Source organism: Dama dama, chromosome 16, assembly GCF_033118175.1.
Source record: "Dama dama isolate Ldn47 chromosome 16, ASM3311817v1, whole genome shotgun sequence".
Lineage (NCBI taxonomy): Eukaryota > Metazoa > Chordata > Mammalia > Artiodactyla > Cervidae > Dama > Dama dama.
The window spans coordinates 6,734,082-6,752,654 of record NC_083696.1 but is presented as its reverse complement, the minus strand read 5'-3'; the positions used below and the strand labels follow the sequence as shown (position 1 = coordinate 6,752,654).

General features: G+C 44.5%; 1 protein-coding gene across 3 annotated transcripts in view; it reads right to left on the bottom strand.

Annotated features, from left to right (window-relative positions):
• ASTN2 (astrotactin 2) overlaps positions 1–18,573 on the bottom strand; it is a 988,998-nt gene that overhangs the window by 191,648 nt on the left and 778,777 nt on the right. For all 3 annotated transcript variants that reach the window (XM_061163301.1, XM_061163302.1, XM_061163303.1), the window contains one exon: positions 1,158–1,423. In XM_061163301.1, the coding sequence (XP_061019284.1) occupies positions 1,158–1,423 (266 nt within the window). The remainder of the gene's footprint in view (positions 1–1,157; positions 1,424–18,573) is intronic.

The window sequence follows — 18,573 nt, the reverse complement described above, 5'->3', positions numbered from 1 at the left end:
GCCCTGACCAGTCTCCAGGCACTGGCACTTAGCCCAATAGGATGCCTTGGGAGGGGCACATAATCCATAACATCCTATGGGACTTGGTCACTGGTCCACCAGATTGTCTTCTCTGGAGGCCCAGGACTGTCCAGAAGTTGCTGCAGAGGGAAGAGTGGGGACCAAATAGAGAGGCTTTATCTACCTCCTTCCTCACTGAAGCAGTGGCATACTATTCCTGGTTTTGCAGTTGAAAACTGCATTTGGAAAAAAAAAAGTTCCACAGATATGAGTTTGCAAAAAGGTGAACCAAATCATTCATACAGTCCCCTCGAGCCCTGACATGCCATAATCAAAAGTCAGAGAGACATAAAGAGGAACAAGAGGAGATAAAATTTCACAATTAGGTATTCAGGCTCTGGATCAGACCAACATGGAGCAAATCACTCATCTTACGTTTCCTCGCTTGTAAAGTGGGCAGGAGAAAAAGATAAACCACGTAGAATTGCCATCATGATACATAAATGGTCAAATGTCAGAAATTCCATGTGAATCAGCTCCATACTTATAAAGAAGTCATAGATCTGGAGGGTAAATTAAATGAGATAACCCAAGCAGAGTACTGAGGGAGAGGCTGCTAGGTTTTCACCAAACTCATATCTGCTTCTCTTAGGAAGACTGATAAATACATTTCCCTGTCTTCATCTGCAGACAGGTGTGCCCCGTGGCTGAATTCTGGCTAGCACAATAGGAGCTGAAGTGATAATGTGCCATTTTCGGGCGTGGCCCATTTAAAACTTCTCATGTACAATCTCCCATGTTCTTTCTCCTTCCACAGCAGGCATGGAAGCACCAGATTAACACAGCACAAGATGGAACAGGCTGGGACCCTGAACCACCTCTCAGAGTAAGGCCACCCATCAATCAAAATCATCTATTTAGGACTCTGAGAAGCAAGAAATAACCTCAACCAGACGAAGTCATTGGGATTTGAGAATTTGTCCGTTACAGCAGCTAGTGTTACCAAGTTACACACATGTTCGCCACATGTAAGCAGTCAGTACATGCTGGCCCTCACCACGCTGAGGATGACCATCCCGATGACAGAGGGCCCGCAAGGCCAGGCGTGGGAGGGCTGGCACCCAGATGTGACCCAGCAGCTGCGCCGGGGAGCTCACCTCTTTGGTGCCGTTGTCCTGGATGAGCGTGTACAGTGGAACCACACGGCTGATCTCCAGCAGCACTGGGGTGGGGCTCAGCTGCTCCTTGCCTGGGCGGCGGCAGAGGTGGCAGGTAGACGGACAGCGGCCTTTCTCCTCACAGCGGATCTCCACACCCGAGATGAGCTGGTCATCCGACAGCATCTGGGCCGTCAGCAGGCCTGAGAGGTAGGTGATGAAGGGCATGGACTTCAGCTCCTTCTTGCTGCCCAGCTCCGTGGTCTCTGGAGAAAGGGAGAGAAAGTTCAGTAAAGGTTAAAAGGTCAGACTCTTGAACCCATTGAGATGTGCTAAGAGGCGGTTATCCACCAAAAAGGGAAAACACATGATGTGACTCATGATGCTTTAGAAAGAACACCGATCTGAGGGCTCCAAGACCGAAATGATGTCTTGTTCTACCATTGATATTAAATAACCCTTCACCTTCTTTGGGCCTCATCTTCTTTGTATTTAAGGTCAGCGGGTTGTACTCTTATGTGAAAATTGTATAAACCTTAATTATGTTGAATTAGTTCATGGTGCTTTTTAGGTCTACGCTATCCTTCTACTTTTCTGTATATTTATTCTACTAATTTTTGAGAGTTTGATATGGAAACTCCAACTAAAAATCTTAATGCATCTACTTAAAAAAGGATTGTAATATATAGTAGAATTATATGTAACTTTGTTCTGTATATTTCAAGTCTCCTGTAAATGTGTTATCATACTTTCATAATTCACAAAATAAAAACGAGAAAAATAAATTCAGGCAGTAGGTTGGGTTAGAGGATTTTTTCAAGGACCTTGCAAGATATAAATATTCCTGTATATTTTTCCCAATAAGAAGTTCCTTTCTTTACTATCAATTTTATAAAGTCTACCTTTGTTTTAAAAACTTATTTGTCCTGTTTTCCATGAAGTTCCATGTAACGGGGGAAAGACAAGCTTTGGAGTCAACTTCAGTTTCAATCTCAGTTCTGCTGGACAGCAGCCCCACTGCTTTGGGAAAGTCTCTGAATATCCAAGAGCCTTAGTGATTAATTCTGTCACGTGTGGTTAACAATAACTAAAACAGTTATGACTGGTCGATGAGCAAGGAGGTGGGCCTGTCTGGGAGAGGCATTATCTCCCCCTTCTTTTCATGCTCATCTGTTCCCTTATTCAAACGTCTGGTCCTCAGCACGCTGTCGTGGGCATGAGTGATGCGTGCCCCATTAGGCACTGTCCTTCTTTAGCCCCGCGACTGGCATTTCACACCCCTGTGCCTTTGCTCGCCCTGGCCTACTGTCCACTCTGCCTCTCCAAATGGTGCTCCAGTGCAATGTGACCGTCTTCAGGAAGTCTTTCTTCCTCGCCCCAACCCTGCTTCTCTGATAGGTATTTCCGTTTGCAAGGCCTTACGTTGTTACATTCACTTTCTCATCCCATTTTCTGTTGGCCTCTGCAACCTTATAATCGGTTCACGGAGACCACGGACCATGTCTCCCATCCTGCCCCCACCGACTCAGTGACTAGCTCAGTGCTAGGGATACACTTGACACTTTACAAGAGAGAGAGATTATATAGCCGCGAATGGTTAGAGCAACGCGTGTAACCCAGTCTGTGAGCGTGTGCTAAGTTGCTTCAGTCATGTCCGACTCTTTGTGACCCTATGGACAGCAGCCCCCCGGGCTCCTATGTCCATAGGGATTCTCCAGGCAAGAATACCAGAGTGGCTTACCATGCCGTCCTCCAGGGGATCCTCCTCACCCAGGGATCAAACCCACATCTCCTACAGCCCCTGCATTGCAGGCAGGTTCTTTATCACTGAGCCTACCGGGATAATCCAGTCTAAAGGCTCCAAAATTCATCTGAGGGGTTCTAGGGATTCCAAAAACCATCTCAGCAGCTGCTTGAGGAGGGCAAAAGGAAGACTGAGCGGGCAGTACTCTATATCTGCATCTCAGCTTCAAATAGAGCTGTTCCACTTGTATCTCATTTACAGACTGGCCTTCCATGTAAGATTTCATAAGGAGAAAGGGCTCAAAGCTTGAAGAAGCAAAGTGATTTGTAGAACTCAGAGAGTTCTATTTACATCATGGATGATGTGACTAGTGTCCTCAAAGCCGTGCCATGTACAGTCTGAGTGACAAGGCAAGGAGGTCCTATGCTGAGGGACAGAGCTTGGCCCAGATGGCAGCTTCATCCAAGCCTAGTGAAGTCAGGGCAAGCTCCAGCCTTGGTGGAATAGATGGGCCCTGGGCACCGAGGCCTGGGAGAAAGAAGGTTGTCTCTTGCTTTTGCTCTCAGCTTGCAGTGACTTGCAGGTGATCTGGAAATGGGCTTGCCAATTAGAAAGACAAATAAACGCAGTCTTCATTCATTACTCTCTGGGCCCTCGGGCTTCAGATCTGGGCTCCACCTTTTCTGTCTGGCTGTCAGCAAATGCTTATGAGCATCAGATCAAAGGCTCTAGGGGAAGAAGACAGGGCGGATTCCAGCTAACCAATCCTTCAGAGGGATTAAAGAAGGGTAGTTACTAAGATAAACAAAACAAAGCTGCGGAGAAGGCATCTCAGCAGCTGGGGAGACAGACGGTCTTGCATACGGACATGTCAGAAGATGATGATGGCAGCGATGATGACCTTAGGAAGTGCAGGCCAGAGGGATAGTTTTGGAGAAGGGTGACTTCCAACTTGGGAGAGAAGAACTCTTCAGGGGAGAAGGTCAGGGAAAGTCAAAACTGCAAGGACATCAGGGAGCAGTTAGTCCACACTGCTGACCCAGCGTTCACTGAGCTATGGTCCATGGGTCAAATCCAGCCTCTGCCTGTTTCTGTAAAGAAAGTTTTATTAGAACACGATCACTCTCATTTTTTATATATTGTACAGGGCTACAAATGGCAGAATTAAGTAGCTACAATGAGGACTCCATAAGCTCACAAAGCCTAGAATATTTACTATCTGACCCTTTTGGAAACCTCTGCTGTGTAGCCCTAAGTTATGGATGGAGAAACTGAGTCTTAGAGAAAGGTTACATAGGAATGTGGCAGCATGATCGATTAAAGGAGAAAAATAAATAGATCATAAATACACTTGGATTATTAGCCTCCAAGGAGAAAAGATAGAGTGGGGTATCTTTTCTCCATGAAATATCTTTTCAATATGTTTTTTCAATAGTTTTCAAAAGTCTAATCTGGTAAAATCCTCCCATTTTAAATGAGAGGAAATTGTGTCCCAAAGAAGGAAAATGACTTTCCAAGGTGACATGATGAGTTAGTGAATCCTTTCAGCACATGACCGCAGTCCTCTTAACCATTCATCACTTAAACTACTATTGTTATCTCATATTTTAGGACACAGATGCCCCAACCCTCAGAGCACCTTGCCATAATTTAACTGTGAAAGAATGTGTAACGTGGTGCTGGGAGCAAGAATTCCCTGGATTAAACAAACATTCCTAGCCATCTGGTTAAAGATCTAACTAACAACAGAACAAGCTATTGATCTTTGTTGATCAGTTTTGTCACATAACTTTTTTTTCAATCTATTGGTTCAAAAAACAGGGTTAAAAGCCCACAGACCAAGCTGAAAACTTCATTCCAGTATCAGTATAGAATCCATGCTGAATTTAAGGGCTTATTTTACAAAAGAAAGACACTTGGGTATCATCTGGTCCAAACCCGTTGCTTAACAGTGAGGAACCCGAGACCTAAATGGAAAAAGGGATTTACCACTAAGTCCCATGCACATTTATTTACGGAGATCCTTTTTGTAGGGATTGTGTCATGCCTAAGTTATGATCTGGAAGAGAGTTACAACAGGGAAGACCATCAGCCATTCCATTAATTATTCCTCTGTAGACACTACAATTGCAAAAGCTAATCGCTTCTGATCCAACCTCGCTGTGGCTAAAGTCATCTTTTCAAAAGGCAAACTATATTCTTCTGCTTAAAACTCTTTTTAGGAGAGCGTTCACTGTTCTGAGGATGAAGACCAAAATCCGTAACCATGGCACATAGGTAATGAGGGACCTAGACCACACTGCGTGCCTCTCGGGTCTCATCTGTCATCCTCTTCCTTCCAGTTCCCCTACTTCCAGCTACAGTGGCCATTACGCTCCTCGCCTACACCCTGTCCTTTCTCTGTGTCTTGGCGCATGCTCTTCTCTCTGTACAGAACGCTTTCCCCATCCCAGCCTCTGCCCCTGCCTTCTCTTAGCGCAAACTCCCACTGACCCTTCAGATCTTAGTTCAGGGGCCAGTTTCTCAGAAACACCTAGCCTGAACTCCATGCCCATGCCTCTAATCTCTATGAGAGCTTCATACTAAACTTCCTCACAAGCATCCCGTTCTATGTATCACCTGTAGCATCTTCAGACGAGAAGCTCCATGAGGGCAGGGTCACTGGCGGTCTTTCTGACAACCATATCCACTTCACACATCCCCTGGAGCACATTAGGCTTTACACTAATATTTTCAACAATGTATTTGAATATGTGTATATGTATATGCCCTGATCACTGTGCTAGCTCATCGAAGCCCTGATGAGTCTAAGAGCCAAGATTTGTGAATTTCGGGATTGACAGTTAATTGATGGCTTGCAGTCAAGGGGCAAGTTCTTCTCAAAGCAAAATTCACTCTCTCAATTGAAAGGTTAACAGATGAATAGCTGATCAATTTGCCAGTTGTTCTGACCTCCTCTGGGTTCTCACATAGACCCTTGCCATTGAGGGGATGGGAGAGTTCAGTTAAAACAGGCTGCCTTTAACAGGCCAAGGATAAAGAGCATTTTTGAAGAGACTTATCCTCTGTTCACATTTCCCATCCCTCTGAACAATGCTTCCAAAATAGGATCATGTCTGGTTTCAAGCCCAATTCAGTTCCAATGACACTACAGCCCATTCATTTGAGAACCTGCCAACTGAACTCTCTTTTTTCTCCTCCCAAATTCCTGCTGGGTATTATTTTGTTGCCACCAGAAAAAAATTAAAAAAAGGCTCGGTTGAAGTGACAACTCCTTGTTGGGAGGGCAGCCAGGGCTTTTCGGCAGGAGGTGATGGCACCGCTTGCCCTCACCCAGAAAACAAAACAAAGGCCTCAGACTGAGGGCTTCTGGGAGAGCCAAAGCCGCTTGAATGTTTGTTCAATATTCGGCAACAGTGCAGGGCGCTGCCTCCGAGTCAGACAGGCTTGCTTTGGCAATAGGCTTGCACTTGAAGCATTTAAAGACTCCACAGGGACCAGAGGGGCTCAAATTAGAAACGTTAAGGGTGGGGGAGAGAGGGGGAGACTTTTATATCATAAAGAATGGCCTTTATTACAGCTATGGCCTCCCAGGAATTGCTGAAATGGGATCATTTCTTAGGCGGAGTTACTGTCTCCTGTTGGAGGAAAGCAACTGCTGTGAAGCTTGACTCAAGGACCCACAGAAATCTCCTTCACTAAGGGGAAGTAGCCGGCTGAAAGGGCATCAGCAGCGCAGCAAGGGCCACGCTTCTGCGCTGTGCAACCTGGACTGCCCAGCCTGGCGGTCCACATCCAGCATCAGCAGTGTGACCTTTACAAACAACAGCATCGACCTGAAAGGCTACTTGTAGGGATCAAACGAGGGGCCTGGCAGAAGTTTAGCGCTCAGTCAGTACTAGTTATTATCAGTGTTGTTGCTGCGATTGTTTTGATTATCACTGTGCTGTTGTTGTAACAAGATGTTAAAACTGAAATTTCTACACCCAGACAGAATGGAAGTGAAATCCCCAAGCCAGGCCCCTATAGGCAGAAGTTACAAAGGAGATGAATCCTCACTGGTTTCATAACTCTAGAAACCTCAGCCAGAACAAGGAACTAAAACGAGGTCAGAGAGGAGACAGAAGGGATTTAGGGGAGATTTGCTTTGGAGACAGCTATTACCTAATGTTTAGAGTCCCCAGCACCCCAGGTGGGTCATGTGGAGCATGCTACCTCCTAATCCTAAATTTTGGGCTAAGGGGCCTCAAAAGAGTGCCTCTTAGAGAAACCGCGACATGTCTCAGCAAGCACAGCCTTATGCAAGTCTCAGGACGAGGGTCCTACCCCAGCTGCAAAAGCTCCAGTGGCCTGTGGCAGAGAACAGACGGGCTGCAGCAGGGTGAGCCCCAAATCACAGAGGTGGCCAGTGGGGAAAATGCCAGAGTATTTCCCCTGGACCACATGTGGGTCACATAAGAGAATGAGCTGCCCTGGATCTGTTTTGAGTCTTCCTCAGGAGGAATGGTAACAGAAATGGGCCCCCACAGTGAGCATCTCAAGAAGGTGGGAAGACAGAGAAACAGATGGTGGGGGGCGGGGGGGGGGGGGGGCGAGCAGCAGCCAACCAAAGAGATGCTGCATCATCCTGGGTCTTAGGAGAAGCCCCTGGCCACAGGGACCAGTGAAAAGCACCCCAAGGGAAAGGGTTGGTTTTAAAAATCAGCTTCGGCATCTGAGAACACAGAGCCAGATACAAGGGGAGCAGGACACGTGTGTTGCTCAGTCATTCAGTTGTGTCCAACTCTCTGCAACCCTATGGACTACAGCCCACCAGTCTCCCCTGCCCAGGAGATTTCTCAGGCAAGAATACTGGAAAGGGTTGCCATTTCCTGCTCCAGGGGATCTTCCCAACTCAGGGATCGAACCTGCGTCTCCTGCATTGGCAGGTGGATTCTTGACCACTTGGGCCAGCTGGGAAGCCCACCAGGGCAAGTATGACCTTCCTAATCCTAACATTCCTCCCTCTTGCTCTGGTGATGAAGGAAGGGGAAGAGGAGGAACAATCGAGAGAAAGAGCACCAAGGCTAACCGTGCCCCACCTGCTAATGCTCTCACTGAGAAGGGAGAGGAGATTTGACTTGTTGGATTTGGAGATCTGATTAAAAACTTAGACTAGACATCTTAATTCCTGATGTGAAACTGTGATATCAACTTAAAATGTCTATAGCACAGTCTGTTCCATAAAAATGATAGATTAGGTGTGGCTTGCTAAGATTTTCAGCTAGAGGCAGAGGAAGATTATCTAGTGAATATGATAAAAGGAATATGGGAACCAACTCACATACTTTTGAACATACATATGTTCATGAACTCTATTTGATCATTCTCAATTTGTACTATCAACTGAACTATCACATCATCATCATTATTATAGTACTTGAAAGTGAAAATCACTCAGTTGTGTCTGACTGTTTGAGACCCTATGGACTCTAGCCCACTAGGCTCCTCTGTTCATGGAATTCTCCAGGCAAGAATACTGGAGTGGGTAGTCATTCCCTTATCCAGGGGATCTTCCCGACCCAGGGATTGAACCCAGGTCTCCCACGTTGCAAACAAATTCTTTATCATCTGAGCCACCAAGGAAGTCCGATCAAACTGCTTATCACATTTTAAATGTTAGTTAATGTTAAATTAATAGCTGTCTCCCTGACTAAACTGTGAGCTCCATAAGAGCAAGAAATAGAACCAGTTTCAGTGACAATTTGCATCGCCAGTGCTGAGTTCAAAGTCTGATGTCCTGTAGATGGCTTGCAGGTAAATATCTAAATCAAGAGTTGAAAATGTAAACTGATCCTTTTCTTCCTTTAACCCCCTCTATTCCTATAACCCTTATCAGACTCCAAATCCACTATCTCAATCTTATCACCATAGCCCTAAAAGTAGATAGTCTTCAGTTCAGTTCAGTTGCTCAGTCGTGTCTGGCTCTTTGAGACTCCATGAATCGCAGCACAACAGGTCTCCCTGTCCATCACCAACTCCTGGAGTTTACTCAAACTCATGTCCATTTAGTCGGTGATGCCATCCAGCCATCTCATCCTCTGTCGTCCCCTTCTGCTCCTGCCCTCAATCCCTCCCAGCATCAGCGTCTTTTCCAATGAGTCAACTCTTCTCATGAGGTGGCCAAAGTATCGGAGTTTCAGCTTCAGTATCAGTCCTTCCAATGAACAACCAGGATTAATCTCCTTTAGGATGGACTGGTGGGATCTCCCTGCAGTTCAAGGGACTCTCAAGAGTCTTCTCCAACACCACAGTTCAAAAGCATCAATTCTTCGGTGCTCAGCTTTCTTCACAGTCCAACTCTCACATCCATACATGACCACTGGAAAAACCATAGCCTTGACTAGATGAACCTTTGTTAGCCAAGCAATGTCTCTGCTTTTTGATATGCTATCCAGGTTGGTCATAACTTTCCTTCCAAGGAGTAAGCGTTTTTTAATTTCATGGCTGCAATCACGATTTGTAGTGATTTTGGAGCCCAAAAAAATAAAGTCAGCCACCGTTTCCCTATCTATTTCCCATGAAGTGATGGACCAGATGCCATGATCTTAGTTTTCTGAATGTTGAGCTTTAAACCAACTTTTTTCACCCTCCTCTTTCACTTTCATCAAGAGGCTCTTTAGTTCCTCTTCACTTTCTGCCATAACCTTACCTTATTAATGTACAGAAGACAACTTACAGAGGTAATTTGCCCAAGACCACATAGCTTATAACTAGTCTAGGTTTTTGTACCTGGTTCTACTGCTACATTCACTGTATTTTTACAAACACTTGGGCCTTCCCAGCTCCTGCCACCACCAGACAATAACCCTAGGCTCCCATCCCTTTCCATGGGCTAAGGGATCTCATGGATATAAGAGGCATTTTAAAGGTTGGCTGGTCAGAAATTCCATCTAATGTTTCATTCACCACCAAATAATTCTAACTGCTTTTTGAACACAGAATCCATTACCTTTTTAGGCCTCCAGTTTCATTATGGGAGAGCTCTGTTGAACCGAGACCAGGTTCCCATCTAAAAACTGCAAGTCTCATTTTAAGCATAAAACCCAGACTCAGGGCTACGCACTTGTGCTTTTTGGACAGCCTGTCTGCAGTGCTCAAGGCTGTCTCCTACTTGGGGGTCACGATAAAATTAGCCACCTAACTACAGGTAAAGAACTCTCACACTCGGGAACTGTGGGGGTATTCTTGAGTGGTTTCTGGTGAAGGTGTGTATGTCTGAACGTGGTATGTCTGTGTTTTGTGTGCCTGTTTGAGGAATGGAGAAAGAGGCAACAGTGGAGACTCTAGAGAGAGGACAGGTCTACAAAACTGACAAACCCTAAGACAACTGATGTTCTAATTTGCAGCCTGTTCCCTAAACGCACAATATGCTCAACTGCAGAAGGGCAGCGATAGCACAGTGACTCGCTTGGGTTTCAATTCCAGCTCTTCCATTTCCAGCTGGATCACCTTGGACAAGTCACTTAGCTTCCCCGAGGCTTCACTTTCTCATCTGTAAAAAGTCATCGATGCTAGTACAGAAATCTTGGATGATTTAGAGGATAGATGAGAAATAGAACCCAAAGAAGAAATCATAAATTCCAGGGTGTTGGGAACATCCTCAGAGGTCATTTACTCCTGCGCTTGGCCTTCAGCTCCGCATTATTCATTCCTGTGCATGTCTGAATCTGTGAAGCTTCCCTTGTAACCTGCTGGCGCTTTAACCAGACTGTCAGAAATCCCCTTAAACTGTGTGCTTCCTTCCTGGTGGAAGGAACGTAGCAGACTAAGGTAGGATTGAAAGCTTAAGTCCCAAGCTATTAAGTCAGAGTCTGAATTCTGGGCAAGTCACCTCGTCTCTCTAACCTTCGTTTTTCTCATTTGTATAATGAGGACACTAATTCCTCATGGAACTGTTCTGAGCATCAGAGGAGAGATACAGCATCTGTGATCTCATATAGTCCTTGCCGTCATCCTACCAAGTAGAAATTGTTGCCCCCTTTTACGGAGAAGGGAACTGGGGCTCAGGGTGCCAGTGCATAACCTCCAAGAGGATACTTGTTTCAAAGGACAGCAGGTAAATCTCTGCCGAAAGTCACATTCTCTGTAGGGCAGGGAGAGGGACCCTTAGACAATGCCCAGGAGCCCAGTAGTGGCTGATATCTTTGGTCTGCAAATTACATTTTGATATTTTTAAGAAGCACAAAAATAGCCATATGTTTCTGCTGTATTATTTGCCTTAAAGTAAGTAAAAGGCAGAGTGAAGAATCCCAGTGCAGCTCAGTGGGTCCAAAAATGGTTCTCCCCACAGACTAAGGCATGCTCAGCTCCCGCCTGTCCCTGACTTCTATCTCTGCAGCTCTTCAGGGAGCAGTCAGCCTTGAAGTGGAATCATGGGCTCCAGACTCTTGAGACAAGGTGGGCTGTGGCCAGTCAGGGATGGGAAGGTAAACAAAAGTCCATGTGCGGTCTTCTGCTGCCCTCTAGTGCCCGCTTAAGATGACAGCTCGTGGGAAAAAAATCTTTTCATTCTTTCATGCCAAAAGTGAGATTACTGTGGGCAGAGCAACTTGCTAGGTTCTGAGGGCAAGAAGGAGGATGGTGAAGATGTAGCCTACTGTAAGCCTGCAAGGGTTCTGAACAAGCATTTACTCAGAAGGCCTATCAATGCCAGGTCTGGAGCTAGACATGGGGAGGAGGGGTGGCGTTATGAACCGCGATTTGTTTCAAAATCCCAGTGGTACTTAAGGGTAGAGATTTGAGCGTGTCAGCTAGGAAGGAAAAGCCAGGAGAGAAGGAAAGGGGAGAGACAGAGATGAGGCAGAGGGAGAAGAGATAAAGGATGGAGCAGGATCTTGAAGGAAATACAAAGGAGTGAACTCCCAGGTAGCAATGGAAAGGATGCGGTCTGAATGCCAGTCAGATCTGGGGCTGAATTTCAGTTTGATCAAAACTATGCATTTGATCAAAACTATGCCTTTGGATGGCATCACTGACTCGATGGACATGAGTTTGCGCAAGCTCCAGGACTTGGTGATGGACAGGAAGGCCTGGCATTGCTACTGTCGATGGGGTCACAAAGAGCTGAACAGGAATGAGCGACAGAACTGAACTGATGCATTTGACCAGAGCTTCTGTGTGAGCTGTGTACTGCACGACAGCGTCACGGCAAGGTGGTGAGAGGGGGCTGACCCCTGTCTCTGCCCCGCTGGCCACCCCTGTGTCCACGGCATTGACCCAAGCAGAGGACAGGGCATGTGTGCTAAGTCGCTTCAGTCCTGTCCAACCCTGTGCGACCCTGTGGACTGTAGCCCACCAGGCGCCTCTGTCTATGGGGTTCTCCAGGCAAGAATACGAGAGTGGATTGTCATGCCCTTGTTCAGGGTATCTTCCTGACCCAGGGATTGAACCTCGGTCTCTTAGGTCTCCTGCATCGGCAGGCGGGTTCTTTACCACTAGTACCAGCTGGGAAGCAGAGGAGCACCATTTCCTAATTCAAGTAAAAGGGGATTAAGGGCAAGCTAAAGCCCTGGGTGTGACTTCCAGTCTCAGAACTTCTGCTGCTTGCTTTATGCATAAAAAATGTTGGCTATTATCACCAACATTAAAAGTTACTGTGAAGAATTTAATATAACGTCTGCCTGTGCCTTTCCAGAGATTTCAGTTCTTACTATAACGACCTGGTTTTATTTTTAAGATGTGGTGGGATAAGTGCTTGAAAAAAGGGAGAGGGTAGAAAGGAAATTCGCATTTCCTGAGCTTCTATTCTTTGCCAAACACAAGAAACTATAAATCTCATTGAATCATCACAACAGTGCTTTGGATGAGGAATATTACCATTTTTATAACCATATTTTACAACCCAGGAAACAAGAGGTTCTGAGAGGTGACAGACTGCAGCCAAAGGCCATTAGATTCAGTCTGTGACTTCAAAGCCTCTTTCTGATGAAACACAGAAGCATCAGTAACAGGAAGGTTGCTTTCTTCTCCCTGGGCCCCCATTCCTTCTCTTTCTTAAAAACTCTGCTCAAAACTGATCCCCCTTGAGGGAGGATCCCGACATTAGTTCCTCTCCAATTCCTTCCTCCTCCTCCTAGTCGCTTCTTAGGGATCACAAAGGGAATGCCCAGAAGGAATCATTCCTAGACAGGGTTTAGGGAATGAGAGGCCTTTGACATGCTAATGGCCTGCCTGAAATGAAGACTCCCAGATCCTGCTGCTCAGGCAGGACCTTGAGGCAGCAGTGGGTTCAATCCCTGGGTCACCTGGGGCTGCTGAGATCGCCAGGTTAAAACGGCAGGGAGGGTGTGAACCGGGACGGGCTTGGATGGAGTCTTTGGTGCCACCAGAAAACAAACTGCCACCCTCTGACCACTTTTCTAGGGGGCTCCAGTTATCTGTCACACGCCCGTCTTCATGTTCGCCGAAATCTTCGCAATACTCAGTTTAAAAGGTCACCTGTAAACAAGTCGATAGGCAATGCTTTTGGACAGCATGTACAAGGTGAGTTACTGCTCCCGCTAGCTTCCCTCTTCCCTGGAGCAGTGCTTCTAGGGACAGGAAAAGGAACTCATGAGCCTCCCCGTCAAGAAATAAAATTAAATACAAAACAGAAACAAAAATAAAGGACTGAGACCCATTTGGGATTCTGTCTGACCGCTGAGGAAATCAGTAAAATTAATTTAATTATTGCTATGATTTTACATGCACATATTCTAGGCCAGGTGTAGGGCTGTTTGCCTTGCATACACTGTCTCGGTTGTTCTGTATAAATCATGGTTTCATTGTATTTTCAGATTAAGGAAATGGAAGCTCAGTGAGGTGAGATTGGGGGAGAATTAGGCTTCGTTTGACCTATCTCACTTCTAAACAGGTTCCCAGGGTCTTACACTGTCTCCACTCTGCTGTTTTGCTGGAGATTCAGGTTGTGAATTCTGGAAACCAAATGTGTGCAATTTCTGTTGCTTCTGTTGATTACATCATAGTCATAAGCAATGTGGCCCTTAAAGAACAATTTACGGATATCAAATAGGGAATTGGTTAAAAACACTACGGTGCATCCACACAGCGGACACTGTTCTTAAGCAGGAATTGGGAGCAATCTTTACATGTGATACAGAGTAATCATAATGCTGCTGCTGCTAAGTCGCTTCAGTCGTGTCCGACTCTGTGCGACCCCATAGACGGCAGCCCACCAGGTTCCAGCGTCCCTGGGATTCTCCAGGCAAGAACACTGGAGTGTGTTGTCATTGCTTTCTCCAATGAATGAAAGTGAAAAGTGAAAGTGAAGTCGCTCAGTCGTGTCCGACTCTTCGCAACCCCATGGACTGCAGCCTACCTCTGTCCATGGGATTTTCCAGGCAAGAGTACTGGAGTGGGTTGCCATTGCCTTCTCCATATATATACACTAGTGTGTTATATATACACTAATGATTTTTCTCTTTAAAACAAAAATAAACATTTCATATCTGTCTGCTGAAAAGGCTTGAAAGTAATGGTAACCTAACAACAATAAATACCCTTAATACCCAGATTCTTGTTTTTAAATATCATTTTCCACTAAAAGGAACACAAGATTCTTGGAAACATTCCTTATTCTAAGTCTGGGGTAGGTATGGTACAAGCTGAGCCTAGGATATCTTGCTGTGCCAAAAAGCAATACTGCTGCCAAGCACCAATGTGGTCATTTCAAAATGACAGGGAGACCAGTTTAGAGGGGCTAACACGGGCCAAACGTTGAACAAAGTGAACAATGACTATGACTGATTAAAATAGATCAGATAAATGCATTTCCTGTAATTCATCGCGTTCCTCAAACAAAAGCCATAGCCAAAACCCAAGCTGGGAAAACAAACAGAAGTTCTCTGTTCTCCACTGGGGATGGCTCAGAGATCAGCTCATTACTCTGAAAACTGGTAAAAGAATCAAGTAGTAGTCAAGATTTTATCACCTGAACTGGATTTCAAGGTAACCACAACTTACTTTATGGAAGTATTGCAGTTAATACAAATGGAAAAGTGACAGAATTAGAAAGTTACCATTTGGCAACCCCTAATAAAATAATACATCTAGGCAGCTATCACTGAGTGCTAAAAACCATTAGGAGAAAGGCCGATGGGAAATATTCTAATGAATGGGTCAGAATCACAGCACCTGGACCTCAAGCCGATCAACCTTAACTTTACTAAAAGTAAAAACCAGACATTAACATGATATGATGCCATAGGAAGTACATGACACAATCTGTAAACTTCAGCTGGTGATTAGGCCCCTGGATAGAATTCAATGGTCTATAAATTCATATGTAGAAAAAATGTACATCCTGGAACTTCCATGGCAATCTAATGGTCAAGACTCTGCACTTCCACTACAGGGGGCGTGGTTTTGATCTTTGGTCTGGGAACTAAGATCCCACATGCCCAGTAGAGCGGCCAAACAAATCTTTAATTTCAGTCTCTTCAAAATCCAATTTAGAACTTTAAATTATGAATGCAAGCAACTACAGTATAGTAGCACTTCCTAAGACTCTGATGCAACCAAACTCACATATTTTTTTCATCACAATAGAGTTGTTACAAATATCTCTAAACATTTACATTAAACACTATTTAGAAATCATGATAGTTGCTAGACTCTCCACTAGATCTTGTCCTATATAAAGGAGTACATGCTTTGCTACATTGCAAACTTGGTGAAATGAAACACAATGGTCTACAAAAGAAAGAAACCATAAAGATATAATTATACTTCATTTTATGCATTTGAGACCATTACTCTGAGAAGGCAGTCTAGGGTTTTCAATATTCTACAAAAGTCCAAGAGACACTAAAATTAGTGATGAATCTTTAGAAGAGAATAACAAGTTTAAAAACTCCATGGATAAATCATCACCTAATTCTGAGAAGTGGAAAATTTTGTTTTTTAATTTATAAAATATAAAAAGAAAAAGAAAACATGAGTCAATGTCTTCAAGAAATAATAGCATGGGCAGAATTACAGATAACTATTACAGATTAAAGGAGACCTAGTACAGTATGAGGGCATTTTGATCCTTACTTAAACATATCTCAGTTCAGTTCAGTCGCTCAGTCATGTCTGACTCTTTGCGACCCATGAACTGCAGCACGCCAGGTCTCCTTGTCCATCACCAACTCCCAGAGTCCACCCAAACCCATGTCCATCGAGTCAGTGATGCCATCAAACCATCTCATCCTCTGTTGTCCCCTTCTCCTCCTGCCCTCAATCTTTCCCAGCATCAGGATCTTTTCAAATGAGTCTGCTCTTCGCATCTTACAAAGATATTTTGAAGTAATTAGGGGAATTTGAACAGAACTGCTAGATGTGATAATGATGTTGAGATGATGTTAAAGCATAATGATATGTTAGAGATGCATACTGTATTTACAGGAGGAATGATAGGATATCTGGGGTTTGCTTTAAAAGACTCCAGAAGCAAAAAAGCAAAATGAAGGTGAGAGAAATGGCTGAAGCAACACTGGCAAAATATTGACAACAATATTTGCAGGGTGATGGGCACAAAATGATTCACTATCCCATTTTCTCTCCTTGTATGTGTTCTTTTCTCAATAAAACACTGAAAAAAAGTGGGCTTCCAGAAGTATTACATAACAGTAAAGGCAATTATTGCTGGGGAGTAGCACCTATATTATATACTCACCTGATGCTTTATTCTAAATGTACTTTCATCACCTATAATATTTTTTTAAATGCCATAATAACCTATAATGGAAAATAACCTGAAAAAATATACATACTAAATCACCTTGCTGTATACCAGAAGCTAACACAACATTGTAAATCAACTAATTAAAAAAAAATACTAACGTTTTCCTACTTTTAGAAAAAGGGTCTTTCTAGATGGCACCCATGGTAAAGAGTCTACCTGTCAGTGCAAGGGTTTGAGCGCTGGGTTGGCAGATCCCCTGGAGTAGGAAATGGCAACCTGCTGCAGTATTCTTGCCTGGGAAATCCCATGGACAGAGGAGCATGGCAGGCTATAGTCCATGGAATCACAAAGAGCTGGACACAACTGTGCACATGTTTTTTTAGAAAAGGGCTTCCTTGATGGCTCAGTGGTCAAGAATCCACCTGCCAATGCAAGAGAAGCAAGAGACCTGGGTTCGATCTCTGGGTTGGGAACACCCCCTAGAGAAGGAACTGACAACCCACTCCATTATTCTTGCCTGGGAAATCCCATGGACAGAGGGCCTTCAGCTCAGTCGCTCAGTCCTGTCCAACTCTTTGTGACCCCCATGGACTGCAGCAAGCCAGGCTTCCCCGTCCATCACCAACTCCTGGAGCCTGCTCAAAATTATGTCCACTGAGTCTGTGATGACATCCAACCATCTCATCCTCTGGAATCCCCTTCTCCTCTTGCCTTCAATCTTGCCCAGCATCAGCGTTTTTTCCAGTGAGTCAGTTCTTTACATCAGGAGGCCAAAGTATTGGAGCTTCAGCATCAGTCCTTCCAATGAATATTCAGGACTGATTTCCTTTAGGATTCAATGGTTGGATCTCCTTGCAGTCCAAGGGACTCTCAAGAGTCTTCTCCAAAACTACAGGTCAAAAGCATCAATTCTTTGGCATTCAGCTTTCTTTATGGTCCAGCCCTCAAATCCACACACAACTACCGGAAAAAAACCATAGCTTTGACTAGATGGACTTTTGCTGACAAACTAATGTCTGCTTTTTAATATGTTGTCTAGGTTGGTCATAGCTCCTCTTCCAAGAAGCAAGTGTCTTTTAATTTCATGGCTGCAGTCACCATCTGCAATGATTTTGGAGATCAACAAAACAAAGTCTGTCACTGTTTCCCCATCTATTTGCCATTAAGTGATGGGACTGGATTCCATGATCTTCGTTTTTTGAATGTTGAGTTTTAAGCCAGTTTTTTCACTCTCCTCTTTCACTTTCACTTTCATCAGGAGGCTCTTTAGTTCTTCTTCACTTTCTGCCATAAGGGTGGTGTCATTTGCATATCTGAGGTTATTGACATTTCTCCCAGCAAACTTGATTCCAGCTTGTGCTTCATCCAGCCCAGCATTTCACATGATTTACTCTGCATATAAGTTAAATAAGCAGAGTGACAATATACAGCCAACCTATACCCTCCCCAATTCAGAACCAGTCCATTGTTTCATGTTTAGTTCTAAATGTTGTTTCTGGACCTGAATACAGATTTCTCAGGAGGCAGGTAAGGTGGTCTGGCATTCCTATCTCTTGAAGAATTTTCAACAGTTTGTTGTGATCCACAAAGTCAAAGGCTCTGGCATAGTCAATAAAGCAGAAGTAGATGTTTTTCTGGAACTCTCTTGCTTTCTCGATGATCCAACGGATGTTGGCAATTTGATCTCTGGTTCCTCTGCCTTTTCTACATCCAGCTTGAATATCTGGAGGTTCTCGGTTCACGAACTGTTGAAGTCTTGCTTAGAGAATTTTGAGCATTACTTTACTAGCGTGTGAGATGAGTGCAACTGTGTGGTAGTTTGAGCATTCTTGGGCATTGCCCTTCTTTGGGATTGGAGTCAAAATTGACCTTTTCTAGTCCTGTGGCCACTGCTGAGCTTTCCAAATTTTCCGGCATATTGAGTGCAGAACTTTAACAGCATCATCTTTTAGGACTTGAAGTAG